Source organism: Stegodyphus dumicola, chromosome 7, assembly GCF_044657685.1.
Source record: "Stegodyphus dumicola isolate Sdum_Otavi_A_Nest chromosome 7, ASM4465768v1".
Classification (NCBI taxonomy): domain Eukaryota; kingdom Metazoa; phylum Arthropoda; class Arachnida; order Araneae; family Eresidae; genus Stegodyphus; species Stegodyphus dumicola.
The window spans coordinates 71601857-71629335 of record NC_140774.1 but is presented as its reverse complement, the minus strand read 5'-3'; the positions used below and the strand labels follow the sequence as shown (position 1 = coordinate 71629335).

The 27479-nt window shown below is 31.7% G+C and overlaps 1 protein-coding gene across 2 annotated transcripts; it reads left to right on the top strand.

The window, feature by feature from the left end:
• On the top strand, positions 1-27201 carry LOC118201101 (ribonuclease MRP protein subunit p24-like). 2 transcript variants are annotated; one of them, XM_035373129.2, is made up of 5 exons: positions 1-260; positions 500-537; positions 5275-5486; positions 8399-8577; positions 12281-14538. In XM_035373129.2, the coding sequence occupies exons 1-5, from the start codon at positions 160-162 to the stop codon at positions 12291-12293; spliced, it is 543 nt and encodes a 180-aa protein (XP_035229020.1). In that variant the 5' UTR covers positions 1-159; the 3' UTR covers positions 12294-14538. The 2 variants fall into 2 exon arrangements, with proteins under 2 accessions (XP_035229020.1, XP_035229019.1); XM_035373128.2 differs by lacking the exon at positions 12281-14538 and adding an exon at positions 26736-27201 and having other exon boundaries at positions 4-260.
• The last annotated feature ends 278 nt before the right edge of the window (positions 27202-27479 follow it).

Below are 27479 nucleotides of genomic sequence, written 5' to 3'. Positions count from 1 at the left end.
AAAGACGTAGAAAATGCAAAACAGATATAAATTAATTTCAAGTTAGCTGTGTATTTATTTTCAAAATAATGTGCTTCTGTTTTGAGCGGTGTTAGTTAGTTGTTTCTTCATGAATAGAAAATCAGCATTTCCTTTGTGAAGAGTTGAATTTTATTCAAGATGGAAAAGGAGAAGTTGGTTGACGAGTTGACAGCAAAACATTTATGGAACATTGGAAATCTACTTTCCACGACATGTCCAGCAGCGTCGAGATTTTATATGTTAGTATACAGCAGAGTACTGTTTTGGTTTTAATCCTAGTATACGGTCCACATGGGATTTGGCGATATTATGTTGCGGAGTAAATGCAGTATTTATGATGAGCTGTAAATGCGTTATTTTGGTGTTGGCGACAATTTTCAAAATTGCGCCTAGGCCGTACGGTATACTAGGATTTTATTCTGTTTTGTATATTTCAGTGCAGTGTATGAAATAATGTATATTTATTTACTTGTATTAGGTTCTCTATGGAAAGGAAACTAATCCATGATCCTGATCGTAAGTATTAAATATACTGTGGTAATAAATTAGGTTGATTTTCGTTCACTGCTCATCAACTAATTATTTAATTTTATATAGTCTGTTTAATTTTATAAAGAAAATTGAAATTTTTAACCTTTTTTTTTTTTTTTTTTTTTTTTTTTTGTAACCATTTAGGTTGTTTTTTTTTCAAAAGTCTGTATGTTTTTAAAGATAACAGTATTAAACCTTGCATTGGCTCGTAATCATCGAATCTAGTCTTTATGTGATACTGTAGGTTAATCTTTACTCTACGATTCCGCTTGACGAATTGTTGATTTTTTCACGTCAAGATCGGCATCAATTTCAAGATGGTTCCGATCCTTCCGCTCCCTACAGAAAATCAAAACAAGAAAGCAAATACTTACACAACTCAGTGTTCATGTACACATAGGCCTATTTTAACATTAAAATAAAAAATCAAAGAATTGCACAAACTTGGCATTGTGCAATAATTTAACTTTATTCATGTACACATGGACCTATTTTAACTGGAAAAAACATCAGAGAATTTCACAAACTAGGCATTGTGAACTAATTTCACTTTCTCCATGTACACATCGATCTGTTTTCACTTGAACAAAATCAGAAAGTTAAAATTATCATGTTAACTAGAAAAAATTCACCTTCTAAGGCAATAATAAAAGGAATATGACCAACAGTAATCTTAGGTATAGATAGCTACCTACGTTAAATAAGTTCCATCTTTTATGAAGCTAATATAAATATTTACAACCTTTCTTATTCATTCCATGTAAGTATTTTGTTATGCATTATGCTTCATAGCTTTTTAAATTTATTTTACAGTTTATTTAAGTGTATTGTATGTACATATATATTAATTTCTTGAAAAGTGATATATGAATAGGGTGCTACTCTTATATACGTTCTTAAGTCACCAAATGTGGCGATATGTATTCTGCGCTGGTACTTGGCACGATTGTGTGTTCTGCGATGATTTTGGCATGATGTTTTTTGTATGGCAAACCTTTTGACATGGAAACTGGATTTTGCTGTAGTGGTTGGTTTGGTGGGCATTTTGAAATGGCTTATGTTGCAATGAAAGATGTGGTGGTAAAATTTTAGTCGCGTATTTTGGATTGTGTGCAAGCTAAATTTACCATTAAAAAGTATTGGTATGTTGAAGTTCTTAACGAGTCTTTTGTTTATGTGGATTTTTTCACGAATGTATGCTGGACTTTGTATGTTCTGTGTCTCAGAAGATAGCGTGGAGGGATGTAAAGTGGTGGAAATTGATATTTCTGCTGTTTGAAGAAGCATTCGCAATGGTAAGTGCATTTTATTTTATTGTTGTGCTTATTTTGTAAAATGCAATGTTCATTGTTTTTTTGCTATGAATTTCTATCGTTATTATTGTTTTTTGAATTGTATGTAATTTATTTTAGTTATTTAGGTTTTTTTTTTTTTTTTTTTTTTTTTTTTTTTGTGCTAGATGCTTAGATTGTGCAATTTGCTGATTTTTTTTTTTTTTTTTAAAGTTAAAACAGAGCGCTGACATGGTATTGTTTGAAATTTATTGTTGTTATGTTAGTTTATTTTAGCAATGTGTGCATAATTTGTAGATTTCTACACTACATAGATTGTGCAATTCTCTGTTTTTTTTTTTTTCAGATTGCTGTGTATATGGATTCTTGTCAAATATTTTGGGTTAGAAACTTTGGTTGATCTTTGGATTATGGTAACTTGGCAATTTTTTGGCGAAAATTTGGTGACCAACTCTGCTACAGCAACCCTCTATTTTTTTTTCCGCCGCCATTTTGTCTTCACGAAGTAAAGACATGTTTCTTTTCTTTTTATTTACTCAACACTTTTTCCAACAATCTACTAGCTGAATTACACTGATGCTAGAAATTTTATGTAACAAAACTACTTAATCATGACAAATATTAACTGCAAAATTGGGAAAAAGTGCAGAATCGCAAACTCCTTGTGCGTTTTTCAGAATAGCACATACACATAAACCATTTACACGTCGACTTATTTTTACTTAAAAAAACATCCCAGAATTGCACAAAAATGGCATTGCACACACTCTTAACTTTATCCATCTACACTGCTATTTTCTCATAAATTACAAAAATTTGCATGAAAATGCAGGAAAATTTTCTTAATCTTCTAATAACTCGATAAAAAGCACATATATGAAATAACCTGATCGCGAAAAAGTACATACCCTTTCCGAGGATGAACATTTCCACATATAAATTAAATAAAATATCCAAAAGCTTTTACCTCTAAATTATCTATTATATTATAAACATCACTAATGAATTTATACGCAAACATTAAAAATAGTTACAAATACTTAGTGTCAAATATTTAAACTATTTCCATACACGTTTACTTCAACTGAAACGTATACCAAATTCCTACAAACATAAAATTCACAAAATAACTATCATTTAATTAAAATATCACTAAACCATGTACACGTCGACTTATTTTTACTTAAAAAAACATCCCAGAATTGCACAAAAATGGCATTGCGCACACTCTTCACTATATCCATGTACACTGCTTTTTTCTCATAAATTAGAAAAATTTCACGAAAATGCATGAAAATACTCAACGTATACTACTCAAACGTATTCCAAAATACTACAAACATATAACTCACAAAATCACGATCATTAAATTAAAATATAATTAAATTAAAAAACACTACTTAAAATATAAATAAGCACATACATTAAATTAATAAAAATTAGATTACAATCCTAATTACTTTAAACTAAATCATTGCTAATAACAATTTTCCGATAATACCACATTAATTTATTTACTCCTTACATTTAGAACAATGCATAAAAATAATATCCTCAAATGATTAAAAATACTAACTTACCTAATCTTCTTTAGAATCTTCATTACATGGCTGCAGTACTACTGCTAATTTCTAAATCCTAAATCCAGTAGTCAGCTGGAAGTCTATTCACCAAGTAATAAGAAATTAATAAAATTTCACCTATACTCAAACTACTTTCAGCAAACCACGTACCCTTCCTTACACTCCTTTTCACAAAATGTCCATTTTCACCATATTTCTTGCACCACCATTTAAACTTAACTGTAATATCCTTCCTTTCACACAATCTCAACTTATTATTATTATCAGATAAACACATTAAAAATTTAGAATTCACTTTACATAGCGCCATGCAATCCGAAAATTAATCAACACTATTTCACACAACACACAATTCAGCTTTTCCAAATTAACCCCCTTTTCCGATTAAAGAACTGTAATTCATCCATTAATGTCACGTTTTACACAACACAGAATATAGCTAAATACGAAATTTCCAGATTTCCCCCTTTTTCCGATTAAACAACTGTAATTCGTCCATTAATGTCACATGACATATCTCATGATCTCTCATTTCCCTCACACAAAATAATGCGTAATCGGAACTGAGTGCTTCTCACATTATTACCAAAGTCCTAGGTAGTAACCTTTATCGCCTCCAAAATGTCGCCAAACTACCAGTTACCATATTCCAAAGATCAGCCGAAACTTTATAATTTTGCTATCTAAAATTTTTTTTATTTCGGATTTTTGGTGTAAATTATGTGTTAAAAACATGGTTTTTGCAACATTTTAAGCCTAAAGTTCAAAAATGTAGACAAAAAATTTAGGTAGTAATATGGCGCCGTAGAGTTTCTCCCCAACCGAGGACGTGTATAAAAGTAGTTTCACGAATGTTAAATACAGTACAAAGTCCGTAATCCGGACTTCCGTGATTCTGGATTAGGGGTTTTTCCATCGGAAGTGCGCATGGGTAAACGCTTTACTGTCTTTACGCGCATGTGTAAGTTTGTGGCTTTGAGGTCCGGATTATAGATCATTCCGGATAATGGATGTCCGGATTATTTGTACTGTATATACACAGAATGCATATATATATATATATAAGAATATTATATATGCTTTTCTGAATATTTTCTGCATTTTTGTTCAGAATTCTTCTAATTTAGAACTTATTTTAACATTTCATATCATGTTTACTCGCGTATTTTTCTCCTTAGCTTTTTAGTGAAATGTTCTGAATATTTTAAAATTATTTATTAAATAAATAGTTCTTTTTGTCAAGACATTCAAAAACTAAGCTCCCCCAAATTTCAAAATGCATTTGGCTGTATAGTGGTTGTTTTCATCATACTAACAAAGTACTCACACAAGGGATTTGCAAGGCATAATGGTGACTTTATGACTTTGCAAGGTACAGTGATGAAAATGAGGACTGTTTTCAACATTAGCTGATGACATAGGCAGCAGTTCCAGCATTGGGGTCTAGAGACTAATAGTGGATGGACTGTAAGACCTGGCAAGATTCAAGATGCAAGGAAGTATAATTGTAACTATTTCAGAAAAAATTCAATCATGATTTCAGCAAGTAGTTTTTTTTATCTTATTTTCAAAGGTAAAAATGTTTTTGCTGAGTCAGAAGGTGCTCTGATGATGCCTTTTTCTTTCAAAGGGATTAAACAAGCCTAGCATCTTCCTCCTAACTCCTCAAATTTTAAAAGAGCAAAGGAAAAATTTAAAAACTTATTAAAACAGTGAAAAATTGCTTAAACTTGGTTTATATAAATTCACAGTTGCATTCTGAATAGCAGAAAAGTAGTGATATATATGAAACTTGCATGTTTGTGATTTTTTCTTTTTTCTCCTTTTTCTTTCTTCCTTTTTTTTAGTGTTTCATAAAAAAACAAAAAGAAGTTTCCTGTTCTGCAATCATTGTGGAAGCTTATGGTCTCCAGAAAATCACAGGGTTCGCATTCGGGCACCTAGCTTCCCAAATCGCCATATTAGAAAACTTCTACAGTATGAAAGAGATAGTCCATGGAAGCTTAATAATCATCAAAAGCGAAAACTGAGAAAGTTTAAAGAGGCTACAAGTAAAATAGTATGTATATTTTTCTAATTAAAAATTTTTCTAAGTAATAGTAAGAAATCGAGGTCTATAAAAGATTGAAATGATCATGCATGCTTTATGTGTAACTGTATTTAAACGATTGTATAATAATATAAAGGGGGACCATTTTTTTAGTTTCCTAAAACAATATACAGGTTTACATCTATAGGCTTTTAGAGTCTTGCAAAACATATGCTAGATTATGAAAATAGAAGTGTCTTTCAAAAAGAAGTAAAAAAAAAAAAAAAAATTACTATTTTCATTAAGAGTTTCAAAAGTGCAATTAAAGGAGAACAGTTTTGTTGTTACAAAATATTGTCATCTTTAGAAGTATTTAAGAGTTTCCTTGTCTGCTTTTTTTTAAAGGCATAGTTATTAGTGTACTTGTTTTTTTCCCTGCATAAATCTTTATAAAATTCATAGTGTGGAGTTAATCATTTGAAGCATTCTCTTTAAATTTTGCATTTTTCTCCAAGTGAATAGATCTTTTTATGTGTGTGTGTTTGCGACATTTCCACTCTTTTCGATGGCAATAAAGAAGATTTAACAAATTTAATTATTGGAAGCAAAATTGTTCATTTTCTCCAAAAGTTCAACTTTAAGGTTATTTTCTCATTTGTCAATAACATTTTTGGTTCTGTGAAAGACCTGTCTGATTTTAATTATTGTGAAACTTATAGTATTCCTTGTCATTGTGATTTGACCAAACTGAAAGAGCACTTTTATAAGCTTTCCTTCCCAACTCAAAATTTTTTCAATATTGAAGTGTAAAAAAAAATTACAATGAAATTACCAAAAGAACATAAAATTTAGAATATGTTACTAAATATTATATCTTATGTTAGAATCATATAATTAATAGTTCAGTAAACTGAATCATACATTATAAAACAAATGAAAATTAATTTTGAGTACTTTTAAAATGGTGCTGCCATGCAGTGCAGAAACCTTTTGAGAACTCCTGGTTTTTGGTTCAAGAGCATACCAGTTTTTCATGTTTCAAAGTTGGCAGCTGTGAATTTATACTTTTTGTAGCTGATTGAATTTTGTTTAAAATCTATCAGTCTAAGGTTTCTATATATTTCCATAGATAAATCAAGTACTTTTAGAACTTTTTCTAAAGCTAAATTATGGAGGTTTGCTTATATATGGATCCAACTTATCTCATAAAAAAGGTAGGTACTTTTCCATTAGCTAGATGCAGGCAAAAAGCTTTTAGTTTATCTCTTCTTTGTTTTTTTGGCTTATATTTCTGAAGTTTATGAAAAAAATTATTTGCATTTGAATGATTTATTTATTTTTTAAAAATGAGTTGTTTTATTTTCAGAATTGTTTACATTGTTGTATTGTCATCAAAATGAAAAATCTGATTTTGGCAGAATTTGTGGCTGGCTAATGGAAATTGACCACATGCTACACTTTTGGCATTCAAGACATTTTTTTCCCGTTCTTGAACTTGTTTTTTAGTTAGAAGAAATGCCATGTAGTCATACTGTTGTAAAACTTTTCAGCAAATGTCATCATCTGTAGTTGGAAATTTGCCAAATAAGAATTTCTCTACCCTCTCATCCTTCAAACAAAAAAATAAAATGACAAAGATACCACAAATCGCATACAAGACAACAAATGAATGAGAAAAGTGTGCTACTTCAAATATAGTAAACTATCATCATTGTATTTTACTTTACAGAGATTTAATTGATGATATTCCATGCCTTTTACTTGGTTGGCAACATTTCTGCTCTCGTCGTAACATGTTTGCATATTACACGATTTTTTTAAAAAAAAAAAAAATTTATTTATTTTTAATTTCAACTTGTATATATGGTATTTGTTTGTCTAATCAGTATTTCGGTATTATAGTGGCAGTTGTGAAAGAAAATCATCAAGCATGATTTTTGAAATGTGAATAAAGCACCAACTAGAAAAATACATTGAAGTAACAAAAACATTAGCAGGAAAATGTTAAACATAGCGAAACTACATTTATTTATTTCTTGCATATTGCATCTTTCTCTTACCCTTAGTTCTTTCATTTCATTTTTAATGCTCTTTTATATTATTTCTGCAGTTTCTGTGAATATGATTTCAAATTTTTCCATTTTTTCTGCACTATCATAAATTACTTAAATATTGCTAGGTTTGGCTGAAGATAATTCTGAGTCATAATAGTATTCTTCGAAGAAAAAGGTATTTTACTTTATAATGGAATATGTGAAAGTGATCACAAAATACACCTATATATTGATGATGGATGTTTTGGTGATGCAAGCCATAGGGAAAAAGGAAGGCATTCATGTTGGAAATTGCTTCTTCAGTTCCCAGCTACTGGTTCTAAGTATTGTGGTTTATTTATTTTTGAGGAGAACTCTCATTCATTAAATGGCATAAGAATATACCTGTATATTTAATGATGGACATTTTGATGGTGCAAGCCATAGGGGAAAAGGAAGGCATTCATGTGAGAAATTGCTTCTGCAATTCCCAGCTACCGGTTCTAAAAGTATTGTGGTTTATTTATTTTTGAGGAGAATTCCCAGTCATTAAATGGTGTAAGAAGTAATTAAAATGCGCAAAACTGATGTTTGAAATAGAGTTATGTAGAAAGTGGGTTGGTTTTCAGTCAGTTTGCCAATTAAGGTTTAATTAAGATTTTATTTTACAGCTGCTATTACACAAAACTTCAACTTAATCTCACATTGCATTATTTCTCTTCCATGTAGTTATAAGTTTGACTTACTAATGTAAGAAATTGTTATTGTATCATTATTGTAAAATTGAGGAATTTTGTTCTTAATTGATTTTATTCATATTCCTGAATAGAGCAGATTTTGATTTGTCACTAATTTTTATTAGAATTTAGCATGCTGATTTGAATAATTATTATATTAAATTTATTACAGATTTATAGTTGCTTCTCTTGCAAGAAGAAAACAATATTCCAAGGCATAAAAAGAAAAAGATGTGCTAGTTCTAACATTCTGACCTCAACACCAGTGCCAGTTATTAAATATAAGACAGGCAACTTGTCTGCTGGATTATTTATCCCACTCTCATCTGAAAAAAAGCCTCAAGATACTGTGTAAGAAAATTTTCTCTTAATTATGTTGGGAAAAAGATCTTTCTTTAATTAAAATATGACTTACATGATACATGGGTAAAAGTATAGTTTAGGGTACCCTTTGGCGATTTTTGGTGGTACATGGATACCGAGTTTGTGCAATTCTTTGACTCGTTATTTTGGCTTGTGAAACGGCGACTTTTGCACCAAAAATCACCGCTATACAAAGTCAAAATAACAAGACAAACAATTGCACAAACTCGGTATCCATGTACGCATCGACCTATTTTAACTTTAAAAAAAATTCCCCAAATTGCACAAAAATAGCATTGTGCACTCCTTTGACTTTAGCCATGTACACGTCGACCTATTTTCACTTTAAAAAAAATCCCAGAATTCCACAAACTTTCATTGTCTTTTACTTTGTCTATGTATGCATCGATATATTTTCACTTAAAAAGTCAAAGGAGCACCCAATTCTACAATATAGGCAAAAAAATACATAATTTCAATAAAATAACATAAAAAAGGAAAAACATGTTATACATTTAAGCACTACCAAAAGCAAATATTCACGTACCCTGTTTAGAAGTTCCTTCTGTGGCTCACAAAATTCCTTAACAGCATCCAAAAACTTCCTAAAATTATCTGAACTCAAATCTGTATATCGGCGTTGCCACATAACATCACAAAAATAAGAGTAAAAAATATCCTGTATAGTTTCCGACTGTCGATGACACTTTTTTTGAAAATCTCTCTTCACCACACTTCCATCTTAATAATTTTCGAGTTCGCTTCATGTACCCAGAGCCACGTAAAAATCAAAATATCAATCATACTCAAATGACTTTTTCCAAGCCAGGTGCCCTTTTTGATCGAATGCTTCACATAGTGACCATCTGAACCTTTCTTTCTACAAACCCATTCAAATCCATCTAAACGGTTTTTATGTTCGACTAGATGCATATCCTTCCTACATACAGGAGAGCTACTAAGTAAACCTTGATTTACCACCACTCAACTAATGTTCTTTTCCCCTTTCGCTCCAAAACGTACAGAAACTTCAAATTAATCTTACTACATTCAACCATTCTACCATCTAAACAATCAAACCAACACTCACCACAAAAACGTTACAAATATTCGTATGATTCAAAATTTCCCAGAATCATGCACCCGATTACGTCACAATAGGGTTTCCATAACATTCAACTACTCAAGCTACCATAAATAAAAGAACATCTTCACCATAATAAAAGGCAGTGCTTAAATTGTGCCGGAGCCCTAAATAAGATGAGATGTGATACTTCTTTTTATAAAACTGAACTACAATTTAAAGGGAAAAAAATTAGAATTCCTATCGTTTTAGTTTAACAATAAGCAGACCTTGCAATACTCTATTTCCCTAGAAATACAAACTCATGAGAACATGAGACGTTCAAGTAAAGTCCCCTCACTCACATGCGGAAACCTTTCCCTTTAAAAAGGGCAATAAATTTGATGGAATTTGCTTAGGAAAGCGTAAATTTCTCGCCATGCCATTGTATCTAGTGCATTGTTATCGATGCTTACACTTAGTTATCCTCGCAGGAATGAAAATGTGTGTTCTTAAATGTGCGTTAAGTGACAGCGAGTACAGTAAGAGTGAAATACTGAGATAAACTGCTCAAACATGTCCTATACATCGTCTTCCCACTAATGTGGGGAAAAGCTTAAACAACAACTTTACATTCATCCTTAGGAGTCAGATTCAGGACTCATTTTACCCCTGACACACGTCTGCTTGATGGCTATAATTATATCAGCAAAGAGCCGCGATTAAAGAGAATGTCCTTCCTCACCAAGATTCCTCTCATTTTTTGTTTCCACCCACTCATACCTTCATTCTGTTTCGCCCTGGAATTTTCATCAGCTATACTTTAAGTATATTTAATTTTTGTGATGACAAACAAACTTTTCTCCCTCTGATAAGAGCTTAAATTGGGCCGGAGCCCATGGCATCTCGCCTCCGGTGCTTCTTAGTTTTTGTAATAAACCATAATTCTAGCCGGGGTGCACCGCAGCCCTGAATGCTGCACCGGAGCTGCATTCTAGCCAGAAGGTACCGGAGCCCTGAGAAGGCTGCAGCACTTCTTTTATGTAATTGAATAACAATTTCAGTAGAAATTTTATTTCAAAAATTTTATTTTAACAATAAAATTATATTAAAACTCGCTTATTAAATTTCAATTTCTTTTTTTACATTTTATTTAATTTTAATTATTTAATTACTTCAATCTTTTATTTCAATAAATAAAAATTAATTATCTAATAATTTTCAATTAAATTGTAATTAATTAATTACTATATAATAATTATTGATTAAATAACAATTTATAAACATTAATTGAATAATATTGAATAGCTATTAATTAATTTGATAATAATTAACTATTTAATTTTAAAATTATTAATGAGTTTAATAATCATTTTATTTATTTATTTACTCTTGTTCCTCTTTATTGATGGTCTTCCATAGGGCTCCGGCACTTCTAACCTTAGAAATTAAGCCCTGATATAAGGGGTACCTAAAGTCTACTCTAACTGATACATGTTTAATAAAACCTTATGTAAATTGAAATTTTACAAAGTGCTTATGTATTATTAGCAACTAGGTATGCTTTATTTAAGAATTTTTAATGCAGTTTTCTCATTATATAGGGGGAAAAACTATCCATCATGGAAAAGATTAAAACATGTTCTAATATGAACTTACAAGCCATAACTACAAAATATGGGGCAAGTTAGATGATGTAATAGGATTGATTAAAGGTTTAGGGAAATTTGGAGTATGTGTAACTAATTGGCAGTTTTCATAAGGCAGAAACCATATCAGTAGTTTGAATTAAAAATTGCATTTTCTGGTTTTTTCATACAAGTAAATATTGGTTAAAATTGTAATTAATATTGTAATAAAGGCTAGTTCAGAAAGATTAAAGTAATAACCATATACTAAATATTAACCTCAATAACTCATAAAAATGAAAAGATATTGTGACACATCTCAAAAGAAAATACAGTTTAATGAAGTGAAAACCCATATATAGGTCATGCAGAGATTTACTAATGACTACAAGGTGATGAAAATAAAAAATATTTCATCTTATGATGTCAGTCCTTGAATCGCTATGTTTCGAGTGTGAATAGTATTTGCAATAAATGAGATATGAAGTTTTCTGTGTTATAAAATTTTAGGAACAACTAAAACAAATCAAATTAATAGAATAATGTCTTTTACAATAATGGTGTTCTCTGTCGCAAGCATGTAAAAATCTAGATATTTCTTGTTCCATATTGTTCTGTTTGCTTTAATTTCCCATATTTATTAGCTTCTCAACTATTCTTTCATTTCAGTTTCTTAATTATGAGCCTTTGAGATTTCTTAACCCTTTAACTGCCGCGGGCGTATATATATATGCCTTGCTCAGCCGATGCGTTAACTGCCCCAGGCGTATATATACGTCCTTCCAAACTGCTATCATTTGCTTTGCGCTACTACACCTAAAATTATTCGCAAAGTTAACGCATCGGCTGCGCATCTGGGGCAATTAACGCATCGGCTGAGCAAGGCGTATATATATACGCCCGCGGCAGTTAAGGGGTTAAATTATAAAAAGAAATTATATGGTCTTCTAGTAATTGTAGTATGTTACAGAAGATTTATGTTATTTATTTTAATTTCCAGAGGTGGGCACTAGCCATTGTAGGCATTGGCCACCATTAATCCTGGAAGCAGTGGTCACTTTATTATGGAAGCATCTAATGGGTGGACCATCGTTGCCACCAATGAAGGAACAGAGTCCATGCCTTGTCTGGGATTCAAAACTAGCCCCTTTTGGTATGGCAGTCAGTCACTAACCGCTTTCTGGGCAGCATTACACAAAAGATGTAGATATGCATGCATATTCACTCACTGTTGAGACTACTAAAAGTAATTAAATGAGTCTTACCATGTGGTAGATGGTTTGGATCTAAATATATGGCAGAGTAGTTTTCCAGTTACTGATTTATCATCTGATCACATTCCAGTGATTGCTCGGCTAGGATTCAGCAGACTAAAACTAAGCAGCAAACATCAATGGACTGGGATCTGTTCTAAAACATTGTCCTCACTTCACCCTTCAACATAGGCTCGCTCTGATCCGAGACCGACATTGACAAAGCAATCCAAAATTTTACTTCTCAGTTACAGGACTTCCTACAAAAGGCTACCTCTACTGTCAACACAAATCAGGCGGACGGCACCTTGCCTGCTAACATAAGAACAGTAACTGCTGAAAGACACAGAAAACAATATAGCAGAGACTGGAACCCGGCTACAAAAACGATCATTAACAGGCTCACACGTCAAATTAAAAGCCTTATCAGTGAGCATCGAAAAGAACTATGGAACAACAAAATTTATAATCTAAATTTGGAGGACGGCTCTTTTTGGAAATTCACTCAAAACCTCAAGAAGGACTTTTATCACCCTCGTCCAATTAAAACAGAGAACGGTTTTGCCTATTACAATCAGGAGAAATCTGATACCTTCACTAAACATTTCAGCACACAGTTCGTGCAAAACGAAATTTCAATTGGTAATGAGTCAGTAATTGATTATGAGGTGCAACGTTGGCTCGACACACCTTCTCCACGTAACATTATTCAACTCATTACTCTTCAGGAAGTTAAGGATATTATCAAGCATGCAAACGTGGCTTCAGGAGTAGACAAGATAACCAACAAAATGCTTAAATATCTGCCGCATTGCCTGATCACCAAATTAACTAGTATTTACAACACCTGTCTCTCACGCTCCTACTTTCCTACAGCATGGAAACACGCCAGCATTTTCCTTATCCAGAAACCTGGCAAACCCCCAGAAGAACCTGCAAGTTATAGACCGATTAGTCTCTTATCTATTTTAGGGAATATTCTTGAAAGGCTTAACAGACTTCAACAGCAAGCCGACACCATTGCAGACAAGCAGCATGGCTTCCGTAAAGGTCTATCAACCACTCATCAATTACTAATCAGGATTACAGAATACATTGGAGCGGCAATCCACAAGAAAAACAGTGTGGGCACCCTTATGCTAGACGTGGCAAAGGCCTTCGACCGCGTTTGGCATAAGTGTTTAATCTACAAGCTTGTGCACATTAATCTTCCTCGGGAAATCACTCTTATGCTCATATCCTATCTTAAAGACAGAACGTTTTCAGTAAAACAAGGAGACCATATTTAAGATAAAACAAACACCATCTTAGCATGTTACGCGGGTGACACCGCGATCGTCTCCAAATCAAGACGCCCCAAACACGCTGTAGAGAAATTTCAGCAAGCAGTTCCAGAAATAGAAGAATGGTGCAAGAGATGGAAGGTAAAGATAAATCCTGAGAAATCTCAAGTTTTAGTTATCCAGAAATACAAAACTAAAGATCAGCTTAGCTGTAAAATCACTATGTTTGGGAAGTCATTTCCCATCATAACGAAGGCCAAATATCTCAGCATTATTTTCAACAGGAGTTTTACTTTGTCTAACCATATAAGTTATGTGTGTGGAAAAGCCTATAGTATAGTAAAAAGACTGTATCCGTTACTCGCAAAAGACTCAGTCCTCAGCCTCACTCGCAACAGATGGATATACACAGCCATCATTAGGCCAATTATAACTTATGGTGCTCCAACCTGGGTCAGTGCAAACAAAGAAGACATCCACAAGTTACAGGTTATTCAAAATAAATTTCTAAGGACTGTTACAAACATCCCTTATTTCATTAGAAATGAAAATCTAGACTGGGATCTCAAGATTGAATATATGAAAGACTTTTTACATAAACTCAACTCGAACTTCTTCCAGAAAGCTGTGACGAGCAAGACCGCAAACTTTGCCCAGATTCCGAAATACGAAATCATCTTAGAAGATTAGTTTATTCGTCCCTACGCTTCATATTTAATCAGGCAAGCTTAATATTTAATTTAAATTTACAATAACATGATCATATACATGATGTTTACGTTCTCTCTTCGGAAATACTGACGCCTTAGAATTTCAACCAATCATCAGTGAGCAACAGCCAGCAGCAAACGATTATAGAATTTTCACCTGCGTTTACTTGGGAATTAATGCTGTGATTTTTACATCATTTTCCTCATACCACCCATAATTTTCCGATTATTTTGATGGACAATATGCGTAATGAACTCAGCAATTGCAAAAATTATAAAAAAAAAAAATTAAAAAATAATAAAAAAAAAGCGAAATTGGACTTTACTACTTTACAAACAGCAACGCTGATTAGATAACTCCGACTAGGCCCTGCCCCCTGCTCCTTGACCAGCATTCCTTCTCACCGGCTCCAGTCAGTGTTCGAGCATACATATGTGAGGCACCGTATTCTCTTGTATTCATATCCTTCCATCAGAGGAAAAATATTCATGTTTTTACACTGCTTAGGTTTTCTACTTTGAATGTCTGGGAAGTATTGCCATGGCAATAAATACCCAGAACAACACAGCAGTATTGCAGTTTTCCAGTTTAAAGCCATTAGACATCAATTTGGATCAAATAAACAGATATATTCTTGAGTACAAAAAGAAAAGAAGAAAAAATAGCACCAAGCCTTTTATTTAAATCACTTTTACACAATATTTGAATTGTCTGTATTTGATTGCTTCCAAAATACAACTCAGTTTTTTTTTTTCGTTCAGTAGGCAGTACTGTCAGAGTTGGAAAACATAGCAGTTTTTAAGCCCTTGTTTACCACCAATGACAAATATAATTCATCACTGGGTTTTCATGGCATATTATACAGTAATGAGTAATACTCATCATATGACTAAAATTATTGTTAAATATGGAGAATAATAGAGGAGTAACCGTATGACTCGAAACCAATTTTGAAATGAGAAGTTACACAATGACATACATCATCTAAAGCTATGAGCAGTATGTTATATTTCTTTTGCTAAATTGCAGCATTTTGATGCACTTTCTCATCCCAAAACATTGATTTAAGGAATATGGTAACCTCTCTATTATTATCATATTCAACAATAACTTTAGTCATATGATGAGTGTAGTTCATCATTGTATGGTATAGCATAAAAATTTGATGACCAGTTATACTCAGCATGTGATAAAACTTACTATTGAATATGATAACAATAGGGGGTTACCATATTCTTTGAAACAGAACTTTCCAGAGGTCTTCAATAAAAATGAAATTTCATGTGAAATGTTTCATTATTAAATCTTATTGGAAAGGGTTAACATACTTCCACATTTGCATTTTCAGATTTTAAAATTAAAATTTCTGTGCTGGCCTAATTTTTTAACCTGATTTAGTCATTTTGAGTATCAGAGAGTTATTGGAGGTAGTAGAATAACAGGTTGGGTTATTGATTGGAGAAAGTTGCTAATTTCCATTTTGAATTAGCAGTTTCTTGGATGGAGTTTATCTCCAAGGAACATATTCTTGTAAATGTTTGTTCAATTTCGTTTTGACGTTTATTAAATGAATATGTCCAACTTGATTTAAAAACTTGAATCTTTTTTTCCCATCAACCAGTTGTTCCAGCTGTCATTGGAGACCAAAATGATATATCCTTCTTTTATTGGTTGGCCATTTTTCATATAGGGGTAAATGTCCAAGATATTAATTTTAAAATATTTTGTGTGGGTTCTGCAGATGTCTTTCCTGTTAGATCAGTCTTCTGTTTGAAAATGTTTGAGTCTGTGGGATCAAAATCTGGTACACCTATTTTAACCATCTGAAATGTAAATTAATGGTCAGCTATTCATAATAGCTTCAGAGTCATATAGGATGATCATAATTTTTTCAAGGTCAAGTGATGAGCATATTAAACCTCTAATGCTCACCACAAGAAATTTCCAAACAAAAAATTATTTGTTAGTTAAAAGAGTGTTATTTTAGGTTAAATAAAACAAACATGGAAAAAATTGTGAAAAAAAATATTTTTTAATGGTAGCAAATATGTTACCATGGGCAGATTAGGGTACAAATCAAGTGATTTTCAAAATTTTCAAACACTTTTTTTTTTTTTTTTTAGATTTTGTTTAGTTTATGTACAGTTATTTACAAATGATAAGATCTAAAACAGTTTCTGTCCTTGTTAAAACAAAGATATTTTTCACATTTGTCACATTTAACTTGAGTAAATATTCCTCTAGGTCATATGTGGCATCTTTGCCATATTACGTTATTCGCCATATTACATTATATATATTACGTTATATAAACGTTATTCGCAAAGATAGTAAGTAGTTTTTGTTGTGTTACTTAGAGTGCTGCATAACCACATCACAACACCTGCTCCTAGACCTAATGCATAGGCAGTTTGATCTCAATAGCAACCTTCAGATTTTCCAGTCAACATCAAAATTGTAACAAATGCCTGATTGTACACACATTTTTAAACCCCATTTGCTATGAGGTTTTATAGGCATATATTGTTTGATATGGATTGTCCCACGAAATGAAATCGTTATTTCATTAATAGACTGCTTGGTCTCACCTGGAACAGATAACATGTTTTCTCAAAGTCTAGACAACGACGGTCGCACTTTCCAGCATTTGTCACTTCTAACATCATCATCAATTTGCAAATTATCCGCAATATGCAAAAATCTTAAGATTTTTTTCAAATCTGTTTCTAGCCATCACTTCTGCAATTGGTTCATACTTTATTCCCTCTTCTCAATATCCTCTAATATAAGGTACACGGTCCATTCATATTACTTACTCTATTTCATTTGCCGTCACCATAAGAGAAGTTCCTGTTTGTTGACCTCTATACAGATTTGTTTGTTTAAATACTAATTTTATCATATCTGTTTATATGACAATCTGAAAATATGCAAGAGCAGATGGAAGAGGTTCTGTAGAATCAGGAAATGTACCATAATTTGATGAAGGCATAAGATTAGGTTCTTTTTTCCTCCAGAAAATAAAAATTTTTTATAGTTCTTATGTAGATAGACACTTTCTTCAATATTTGATGCATTTGGGACATTTTCCACATCTTCATTATGATCTTGTTCTTTATCTGAGTTTCCTTCATGGAAGATATCAGATGCTCGTGTAGGTATATATTCATCATCAGAGTTGTCATCAGATATATCGGATAAATCACTTTCCAAATCATTCATATATGCTATGGCATCTTCTAGTTTTTTAAACACATTTCTACCTCTTACTCTGTGGAAAAAGGGACCTGAAGTGCAAAGCTGAAAAAAAATTCAAAATTTTATTCAAATTATTCTGAAAATTTTATTAAATTATTATTAAACTTGATTAATTTATTTTTTAAAATTTCATTCAATAAGTAAAGTACAAATATATTAAAAAGAACTTGAGATTTAACAGAGGATTAAATTTATTTTTCAACTTAAATCTCAAAATGAATTTTCCTAGAGACTTTTTTACAGGAAAAATATATCTTAAAATATTTTTAATTGAAAAATATCAAAATTTAAACTAATAAAATTTAAATTCATAAATTGTATTTAAGGATATATTTATTATCTCTAAAATTACAAAGATTAAAGATCATGAAGTAATTTCAATATAAAAACATATTTTCTTTAGAGAACTGCTAGGCTTAGATACACGAATGCCCATGGTAACAGATTTGCTACCATGATTTTAAAAATACATTTTAGCATTAAAAACGATAATTTTGTAGTATAAAAAGTTATTTTATACTGTGTGATGCACTTACTGTTTTACTTTATATAAATACTAATTATGAACTGTTTTATTAATAAAATGTTTGTAAAATAAACAAACACCTTACGTCTGAAAAGGTGCTTGCATTGTTTGCTGCATCCATGCTTCTTCTAATTTTTTTCCTTTAAGCTGGTGCCGCTATCTGTGCCTAAAATTTGCTAATAATACATGAGAAAGGTTCGATCTATAAATTTATGACATAAAAATTACATTTCATGGTGTTCCTGGTATAAAAACGTGGTATTTAATATATGGTAGCAAATATGCTACCATGGGCATTAGAGGGTTAAAACCTTTCATAAAATTCTTTACAATATGCTTATGCTTTTCAGCATACTTATTAATTTTCAATATGCTCAACCTCACCATGGTGCAGATAGTGGTATAAATTTCCATGTAATTCTTTGTATTCTTGCTAGTTCAGAAATTTGATTCCAGTCTGTATATTTGAACAATGCAAGTAAAAAATAGTTTTTACAAATTTAAATTGGCAGCATGGTTTGTCTTTGTTATTTGCCGTATGTGTAATACGTTTATGATCCAGTTTTCCTTGGAAAGGCCTCCTCTTCAGTTTTTTTGTCTAGAGAGCATCCCTGTATAAAGTAAGGCTATGAGAAAGGCCTTCTCTCAAGTTATTTAGTATAGGGAGGGTCTCTGTACATAATAACAGGGGTGTTTGTGCTCCGGGAAAACCCCAGAATTCCGGGAATTTTGAACTTCGATCCCCGGAAATTCCGGGTATCGTCGTTCAAAAGGAAGTAGGAATAATAATGAATTATTTATTTTGATCTGGGTAATTTTGTTTGCTTTGAAAGCAGAAAACGCAAGGTCAGTGTGTGTGGTGAAAACTTTTCCTTTCTTTCTTTAAAGGCAGTAATAATGCGTGAAAAGGGGGGAAAAAACTTCTTTTTTGTTCTTTCCTTATTGCGAGTTATGACTCATTCCCCCGGTTCTCGGACATTCTCTTCTGGATTCTTTTCGGCAAGTAGGCGCGGCAGAAAAAAAAAGGGAGAGACTTCGTTCGACCAGATGTGCGATCACGTGACTCTGGGTTCAAAGCAAGGTTCTTTAATATACTAAGGTTAGGCCAGGAACGGAAAAAGCGTGCCATTGGTTGCTGGTAGTGACGTCACCCGGGAGACAAGACGCATCGGCCGACGCGTCTGCTACATGATTTTGGTAATGGAAAAAATGTAAACTAAAGCAAAATGATCATTTTATATGTGGTAGATATACCGGAAATACCGGGTATATACTTTCCGATTAAGTATTTTGTTAAAAAAAATGTTTATTTTATGCACAGAATTCGTACGAATGCTGAAAATAATTGTAAACATTAAATTCTTTTCGTAAAGGAAAGCAGTAGAAAATGAAAAACGATATTTAAGTTAATTAAGGGAAATAAATATTGTAAAGCAAGGTATTTTTCAATATTTTTCGTAGTATTGTTTGCACTAAATAAATCTTGTTGAACAGAACACATGATGGCATAACTGCTAAGACCATGGTAGAAACATAATCAAAAAGTATTATTCTATTTATTTTCATTGCCCATGCACTTTCCATGAGAAATATATGATCGTGATTTTCAGTTCAAATTACATATCTCAAGCAAAAATATATATAAAAAGATTTGACTTAACAAATTCATATTTAAATACCATAAAATTCTACAAATTTCTTAATATCCATCATTATACTTTTAAATAGTATACTTATCACATTCTTTTTAAAGTGAAAAATCACTTCATACTGATTCACTTCAGATTTTAGCAGAAGTGCGTATATTTTCAGTATAATCTAAAAGTACTCTTATAATCCCTTACACTCCCAAGATTTCTATATAACATTTATCCTGACGTGATTATTTGCTATAGTAAATAATCTTCGATATTGGCATCCTATTCTTCCTTTCATACATTAAAAATGGAACAATTAAAATACATTTTCTTACACATATACACACAATAATAATAATAATAAACTTGCCTTACATCTTAGTTTCGGCCCACCAGCGGCCGAGCGGTAAAGTCGCTGAACACTGGGTAGTTCGGTTCGAATCCCGCGAACGGGCTGGCTGCATGGGTGTTTTCGTGGTTTTCCTCATCCGTAACGTGTATACGAGCCAGTTTCCCTGAGAAAGTCCTCCACGAAGGCATCACACCTATTACGCAGATAGCCCTAGTGTGCTTTGCCATAATTAAATACACCACCACATCTTAATTTCAATTCAGTCTGTACACAAATTAAATATTTTTAATTACTAATGTATTTTTATTAGCTTGTTTCTTAAAATACTTTTGTTATACTCGAAATATGTGTTCAATATTGAATTATTTTTCTTTCTCTTATAATTAAAAACAAGTTATATGGAATCAAAATTAAAACATATGCAGCAGTTAAATAACACTGAACAGAATATCTTACTTTCTCTTTCGCTATTTGTATTCTAGCATTATACACAGATTTGTTTTCCTTCAGGTTCAAGCATGTGTAAGTTATATCAATTAAATTACATCACACATACCTGTATGCATCAGTTAAATAACACTGAAGGAAATATGTCACTCACTCATTCGATGTTTGCAGCATAGTGTGGTCGAGAAATTGTCCTTTCCTCACGGTGAGGCATGTATTAGTTTACTTAGTTCGCAAAGCTTAACCCAGACGCTGCTTCAATACATAGAGTTACGTTTGGGATGTAAAGAAAGTAACCAAAACATGTGAATGAAGTTGGATACGCAAATTTATTAACTAATCATTTAGGTACTCAGTATTGGTAAACATGACACTGAGTTTAAATATCTCACTACGATGTAAGTCTCATACACAAAATGAAGATTATGATAAAAAATGATTTAAAATGAGAAATTTTTCAATTTAAATGTAAAATAGCAGTAAAATGAAAAATAAATGTAAAATTACATCACAGTTATGTATGAAAACTACATAAATTCATTAAAAAAATAGTTATTTTATCTGATTGTAAAAAGTGTTTTCCGCCAAAAAAAGTATTAACGTGTATAATTCTGACACAATGCTATAGCACAATTTGCCACTTCCGCTTAGGTATAATAGCAAATTAACAACACAAATCAAATCAAACTGTTGATGCAACGAAAGTAAACAAACGCCAAGAACTAACTCTGTCACCCACATGACGTCATGCGTATGTGGCATAACTTTCTCCCTGCACTGCGCATCGCTCTTGGCCCCCCCCCTGGGTTCAAAGGTCTTATCTCTCCTGGCGTGGCGCCAATAAGTAGAGAAGGGTGATTTTTCGCCGTATTAGCTATTTGTCATTGATCGCTTCTCAACTTTTTTTTCTCCGCTGTGTAAAATTTTCATTTCATTTATTGATGCATGTGTAAATTTTTCGTTTCGTTTATTGAAATATTTTTTTATTTATGTACGCAAGAGAATTTCACTGTGAAATTTCTCGATATAAATAGTGATATTATACAATTAGAAGAAGGTATCAGGAATGCATTTAGGTGGAATTGGATTGAACGGAGAGATGGTAATGGGGATACCATCGGCACATGGTGCAAGAAAATAAATGTTGCTGGACAAGCATATTGTGTTTTTTGTAACTCACTGCTGAAGTATGGTGGGGAAGGATTCAAGGCTTTCACAAATCATTCTAAAACTGTGACGCACATAAAATATTCAAAGTGCATTAGACATTCAATGATTTTAAGTAATTATGCTAATTCAAAAAATACTGATGACTTACTGGAGACTGATGCTCGGCCATTGGATATAGTGACAAGAAAAGCACGCCAAGAAGTATTAATACCTTCGTTTATCGCCGAGAATTCTCTTTCTTTCAATGTAGCTCCCAATTTAATTGAACTCTGCAAACAGTTGAGCCGCGATCAGACGGCACTAAACTCGTTGGAAATGTCCAGGACTACTGCATGTTATAAGATGAAATATGGGCTCGCAAAATCTATTAAGGAAAATATCATTAAAACTTTAAAGGACTCCATTTTCTCTAAATTTGGATGAAAGTACTAGCAATGCTCAAGAAAGTATACTGGCAATATTGGTGCAGTTTTATGACAACAATCAAAATGAAGTTGTAGTTCATCATTTTGCATCTCTAAAGATGGAATCTTGCAATTCAGAAGCTGTTTTCAAAGCAGTTGTTAATACTATTGAAGATAATAATATTCCATGCACAAACTTAATTAGTGTATTAATGGACTCATGTAACACCATGCGTGAAAAAAAAAGGGTGTTGAAACCAGACTACGATCAAACAAAGCACCCCAATTATTAGATATTGATGGTGACACATGTCACACAGCTAATAACTGTGCAAAAAAAAATTTTTCATGTTTTGATAGATACTTAGAAGATTTGTTTGATGATATCTATTTTGATATGAAAAGCTGCAGTAAAAGAGAAAATTTTTTCAAAATCTGTGAATCCCTTGCCATTAAAAAACTTAAGCCCTTGAAGAGACCAGACCATAGGTGGGTGTACATTTTATGTGTTTTAGAAAGAATCAAAGATCTGTGGGATGCTCTTATTGCATTTTATTTTCACTACTTGGATAAAACTGATAAAGGGGATTATTTTTCTTATGTTGAAACTGTATACAATAAAAGAAATATTTCTGCAGCTCAGAAAAAAATTATTAAAGGGGTGTATTCTTGCTTGCATTCCCAACAACTCACAAAGGATGCTTTAGCTCGGAAAAAAAAGAATACTAAATGGGTTATTTGTTATGCAAAACAAAACTTTATTGCATATGGCATTATATTCAACACTATTACCAGAGTTCAACACATATATTAAATTATTTGAAACAAAAAAACCAATGCTTTATTTAATACATTCCAGTATTTATAAATTGATGGCAAAATTTTTCTCTTTTTTTTATGAAGCCAGAAAATATAGAGTGCACATCTTATAATGATTTATTAAAGGTTGATGTCACAAATCCAGAATTCCATCTACCTAACAAAGTAATATTTACTGGTGCAGAAGCTTCCACTCTCCTGAAGAAATTATCAAAAAATCATCCAATAGCAAAAGAATTCCAAATTTCTCTGATGAAAGCTTATACTAATATAGCACAGCATATGAAACAGAAATTACCCCTTAAAAATTTATATCTAATTAGTTTTACAGCATTAGATCCAGAGCTAAGAGGTAAAACCAGTACAATATTAGCTTTTGAAAAATTATTATCTTTTATGTCCCTTGTTTTTTAGTGATAATGAAAAGTCAAAAGTAGAAGCTGAAATAAGGTTATACCAGAGTGATATTGATATCACCAAAGAAATGCTCTACACATCTGATGAAAGTGGAAATCAAGTCAAGTGTACAATTGATAAATATTGGTCTAAAGTTTTTAATTTAAAAGATGATTTCACAAATGATTATAAGTATCCTACATTGGCTAAATTGGTCAAAGCCTGCCTTAGCTGCTTCCATGGCCCATTAGTGGAAAGTGCATTCAACTTAATGGATACACTTGTCACTGACTATAGAACCTCTCTTAAGATTGATTCCCTAGATGCAGTGCAGACTATTAAATATGATTTAATGGCTTCTAAAGAAACCTCATGTGAAAAATATGGCTAAAAAAATCCAATGACTGATCCAATTCACAAAGATCTCTTACTGAATATGAACAGAAGTTGGAAAACATATCAAGAGGACTTAAAAACATGTATTTCAGATGAGTCACCTATGAAAAACTTCTACTTCTCTGAAAAGAAGTCTCTGAAAAACTTCTACATTAGCAGAAAAGCAAACTGCTTCTGCATGTGCAGTTCTCGAGGAAATTTCTTCAACTCTAAATGAGGAAAATAAAAGTCAACCTTCCTGCAATTATGAAGTTCACCACAAAAGAAAGACAAGCCCATAAACATCAGAAAATAAAAAAAAAGCAGCAGAAATTAGATAATTTTTTTTAAAGAATTAATTCAGGTAATTTAAAATATTTACATAAAATGTAGTAGTTTATATGTTTGAAAATTTATGGTTATTAATTTTGCAAAAAAAAGTAATTCATTGAACTTTTATAATTAGGTCATTCAATACTTCATAATTGTAATTTTTCATTTCTCTCCCCCCCCCCTTCTCGAAACTCAAAAATGTCTGTAGTAAGTCCGTAAAAGTTTCAGGGGATTTTTTGGGGTCCCACAAACACCCCTGTAATAAGGCATCTCTCCTCTCAGGTTATTTGAATATGACCTAACCTCTCATGTTATTTGAATATGACAAAACACATGAGGCAGATAATCCTCGTGTTTTTTGCCATATTCAAATAACCTAACCCAATATTAATTTTTATTGTAGCAAAGTTTGTTACATTAAAAATTTAATCTTTTTCATACAAAATATTAAACTCTCAATTTCAAGGGCAACATATATGGATACTTTTTCTTTAGGAGAAAACTAAAGTTTGTTTAACCCTTAACTTCCCAATTTTTTAAATTTCTATGAAAAAATTATATAGCTACTTCTTAAGTAATAATAAAAGCGAAAAATATTTTTTAAAAAAATTAAGCAGTTTTAAATTAAATTTTAGTCATTTTTTTGTTTGTTGCAGAAATGCAACATTGCGCAGTAATGCTGTAAAATTACAAAACTTTTTTTTATATGAGGATTTTATTATTCATTGTTATAAATTGCTTTAGCCTTACATACAATGAAAATTTTTAAAGCAGTTATTGGCTTTATTGTAAAAAGTCCCCTACTTTACACTTTTCACACTCAGTTTGGAAACTTGCACCGTATTCTTTTCTGACCATATTGGCGAATGATTTATATCATTTCTATGAATGTCCTTACATGGAACAGATTGGGCAGTCCCTTTGCATCTTTTAGTCTGAGACATTTGTTCTATTGAAGTATTACTAGGTCTTCCTCTTTTAGCATTTCGATTGTACCCCATTTTGCATAAGCATAATGCAACTTGAGATTTGAATTTTTGTAAATTCATTAGATTTTTTTTTTTTTTAAATTTTCAGATTTCTTCATTGTTTTTTTAATTCGATCAAATCCAAGCTCTGCTGATCAGTATGCTCTATAGTTTGGCAGGTGAACTAGAGATGCATAAATGCAAATACCCAAATATTGATTTATTTCAATCTCTGATATAGTTAAAGGCTTACTTGGATTCTTTTGAATAGCATATCGTTTGCTATCTTCATAAATGTTTCTTATCTCTTCCGTCCATAAATATTTAAAAAATTGGTACGTAGTGTCCAAATCCGTAATTTCTCTTGGGAGTGTGTCATCTCCATGGAATTTTATTACTTCTTCAGTCAATGAAATGTTTTGATTTTTCCATAAAATATTCTTTGACAATGTTTTATTATTCTTAACAGTTAAATTTAAAAAAGGTTCTCTGACTGAAATATACCAGCGGCCGAGCGGTAAAGTCGCTGAACACTGGTAAATAGTTTTCGTGGTTTTCCCCATGTGTAACTTGTATACAAGCCAGTTTCCCTTAGAAAATCCTCCACAAAGGCATCCATTCCCGTAGGAACAGATAGCTCTCGAGGTTTTGCCATAATCATACACACACTCACTGACTGAAATATTTCTATCAAATTTATTATCATCATCATCGGATGTTTTTCAAATTCTGAATTGTATTTTGTGAAACAACACTATTTTCACAGTCGCTATCCGAATCATCATTAGATGACACACAATCAGGTAAAAAATGAACATCATCAGCAGAATATTCAAGACTATCCTCACTTAAATCACTCAATTCGCCAAAATTATTCATATATCTAGCAATTTCATCTTGGGTTAGTATACGCTTTTTGGCCATGTCAAAATGGTAACAAAGACCAATGTTGCAGACCTGCAACATATAATTAAAATCAAATTTCTTTTAAACTTTTTCCATTAGAAAATCAAAATTATTTTTAAATGAACGTAAAATGTTTAAATTTCTTACCTGGTAATTGTTTTCGTCACTAAACAAGAGGAAGCATAAAATATAATGGATTCTTTTTATAGCAAAAACACAGTTCTTGAGGCATCAGAGATTTTTATAATTGTTGTGATTTCTGGAAAAAATGTGCTGCTATCTAGTGACAAATTTAGCATGTATTTCATTGCAGTAACCTTTTTTTCTCAGATAAGTGATTTGTAGGTAATTAAAAAAAAATATTGAGTCTGTTAAATTAAAAAAAATCATATGTTGCAGAAATGCAACAGTGGGAAGTTAAGGGTTAAATAGAGAAAATATTTTGCTTTTGAAAAAGAACCCATGTTAGTCATCCTCAGTATTGATAGTTTGTTTAAAATCTATGATAGACTTAATTTCTGCCAAATTTTGCAGTTTGTCTATTTAAAAAATAACATATTTTTTTATTATCAAGTATGCTTGTTTACTGTAAGTAAAGTAAAATATTTTTTTTCTAGAAAAATTCAAGAAGATTGTGTTTCCCCAAAATTACGACTGTCATCAGACTTTTCAGCTAACAGTGATATTACTATCAGCAAGTTAATAGGGAATGTGTCTAGTGTGGATTTGAATAGGAGTTTGGTAACATATTTGGCTGATACTTCAGTCAAAAGTGGAATGAATGAAACACCAGCATCTAGTATTTCAAGCAAAAACAGAATAAGTAAAACACCAACATCTGTTAACAGATCTTCGGTTATTAATTTATCCAATTCTACAAATGCCGATAAGAGCACTTCACGTAAAAAATTAAAGAAATCATTATTAGCCAGGGTATGCGAAGAAAAAGCAAATGAAAACAAAAGAAAAAAATTATCTTCATTTCTTGTTTCTTTATAAATATTTTATTAGAAAATGTTTGATTCATGTACATAAGCAATAAATATTCCTGTGATGTACAAGTATTAAAAATTCTTTATTTGATATAGTTCAACTTTATTTGCTTTGAATCAATATTTTTACAATTTACTTATATAGATATTAAAGAAAGGAAGAATTATGAGAATGCATTTGTTCTTTTATGGTTTATTTATATAATAATTTGTTAAGTACTTAAATGAGAAATTCTGACATTCTAAAAACAAAATTGTTTCATGTATATAAAAATATGCAAGAAAAATCATTGAAGTACCATATTTTTTAAGCTTAAGATATTGATTGAGAAGCCTTAATATCATAATTAAAATGAACTAAGTTTGAAG